Source organism: Pinus tabuliformis, chromosome X, assembly GCF_031772625.1.
Source record: "Pinus tabuliformis cultivar Carrire ecotype Pingquan chromosome X, CPIR1, whole genome shotgun sequence".
Taxonomy (NCBI): Eukaryota; Viridiplantae; Streptophyta; class Pinopsida; order Pinales; family Pinaceae; genus Pinus; species Pinus tabuliformis.
Genome location: NC_142308.1, coordinates 1,356,621,804 through 1,356,624,012, shown reverse-complemented (window position 1 = coordinate 1,356,624,012; position 2,209 = coordinate 1,356,621,804). Strand labels below are relative to the sequence as shown.

The 2,209-nt window shown below is 37.9% G+C and overlaps 1 protein-coding gene across 1 annotated transcript; it reads left to right on the top strand.

Annotated features, from left to right (window-relative positions):
• The first annotated feature begins 298 nt into the window (after window positions 1-298).
• On the top strand, window positions 299-853 carry LOC149145123 (pectinesterase inhibitor 3-like). The gene has a single exon (XM_089452356.1). The coding sequence runs from the start codon at window positions 299-301 to the stop codon at window positions 851-853; it is 555 nt and encodes a 184-aa protein (XP_089308482.1).
• Window positions 854-2,209: the final 1,356 nt, after the last annotated feature.

Here is a 2,209-nt window from a genome sequence, read left to right as displayed (position 1 = left end):
TGTCAGCCAGTTAGACAACGCCGATTCTGCCGATTCTGGTAGGTTCGTTAAATACCGAGAACATGGAGAGTCCCCCGATTTAAGGAGCTGGAAACGGATTCGGGAAAACGAAAACATGATCAAATTGGACCACAGTTGATTAACAATTTCGAGAAGAGTCCGGCTCCTCTATTTATGGCAAAGCAAAAAGCATGAATAACTGCTAGAGCCTTGCAATTCTATACGGTCGCTACATTCGCAATTGGTTACTTGCCCATCTAATTCTTACCCTGTTACCCTGTTCTTGAGCAGAATTGCCATGGGTTCATCGGCTGTAATTTTTTTGGGTATCCTGATTTCCGCGAGTCTGGTTTCAGCAGCAACGAAGGACCTGAATCCCCCACAGAGAGACACCAATACCGCTCAATTTATCAAAACCTCGTGCGATCTGACTCAGTATCCGGCGCTCTGCGTCTCATCGCTGTCTTCCTTCCCGGGTTCTCTGAAGCCTACATTGACGGACATGGCGAAGGCGACCGCGAATGTGAGTCTGGGTCATGTCCTTAATGCTACCGTCTGGATCTCTAGCCTGAAAGGCAGAAGCCCTAACTTGAGTGAACCAGAAAAAGCGGCGCTCGAGAATTGTATTCAGAATTTCAATGACATCAAAGACGAGCTTCGCGAATCTCTGGCGGCGCTGAAGCACCTGAGGCGGAACACCTTCGACGCTCAGATGGACGACGTGTTGAGCGGGATGAACCAAGCTTTCACCAACGAGGACTCCTGCCGCAGCGGCTTTAAGGGTGTGGATGGGCAGGTTAAGCTCCAGGTCACGGACCGCGTGCAGAACGTGCATGCATTTATCGCTAGCTAATAGCCTCGCTCTCTTTAGCGCAGTGGCTGCCACTGGAGCTGATGGAAATGCGATCGAAGTGTGAGCGCAAAGAGGGTTACTGGTCTTTCAGAATCATTCATTCCACTACTTGATATTTATTATTATAATTTGGTTATAGTTTTTGCCTTCTATTCTTCTCGCAGTGTTCCAAATTTTAGGGTTTTGGATTAATTCTGCTGGGTTATGAAAAAACAGACGTCCGTTATGCTGTGAGAAATTCTTGCGACTGCGACTGGTTAATTGCAGTCGGTATTATTTTATTTTAAGTTTTACGTTTGATTTGATTTGAATAAGAGAAAATGACCTACAGATCTGTAGGTGCTCGCCGGATTTTAGCCCCTTCATGGAGCTGTTTTCTTATTAGTCCCTGGGAATATAGGGATCACCTTGTACTGAAAAGGCCATCACCTTGTACTGAAAAGGCCAGTTGACTTTCTAATCTTGCTAATTAATTTATGTGTTTTTTTTATGTTGGTTTTGGGGAAAAACTTGTTAATTTAGAGTTGTTTTTTTAATTGGTTTAAAAAAAATGATAATCCATATAATAGCGAAATGTTTAATCAATATTAATTGTTTTCTCATGGGAAGATGTGATTCAACAAAAAGAATAGAACACATTTGAAAAAACCAGATGTCACCTAAGTATTTAGGTTAAAAATTGATTTAAATCTTTTACATATGTAAACAGAGGAAGGACATCTTCTCGATCTCATACCTATATCACCATCTTCAACTCTATTCAGTCTTCCGAGTTATCCCGATTGTGCATTGTTTATGGTCATGAAGGTAAATTTGGCTCGTCCGATCCGTACATAAATGCCAAAGAGCATTATTGATTAATTTTTTAACGTAACATACAAAGATATAGAAATGGTGGATGGTAAGGAAAGTATTATACCATGATTTGTGAAGTCTAATTAGTTTAGCTTTGAAATTGTATTAAATGAATTTTATGTTATGAGATATTAAATAATATTTTCAATTTTATTTATATCATTAAAAATTTTAAATTTAATATTAATTAATTATATATAATTCTCAATGATTATAATATATATATATATATTTTTTCCATTTTAAATTAAAATAATGATTCACAAAGTGAAGCTTCCATGATATCATCCCACCTTAAAACCCAAATTTATAGATTGTGACGAAGTGCATTATGATTAACCACAATTTTTTTTATAATGATCGTGTTTTGGAAGTTCAAAAGTAAATGAAACTTTAGAATGAGTTTATAAATACATAAGTGGGGTATTCCATGATCATAATATTTTTTCACAAGTTATATGGTGTAAGGGAAGTTATCTTTATTTCAATTGGGTTATTGTC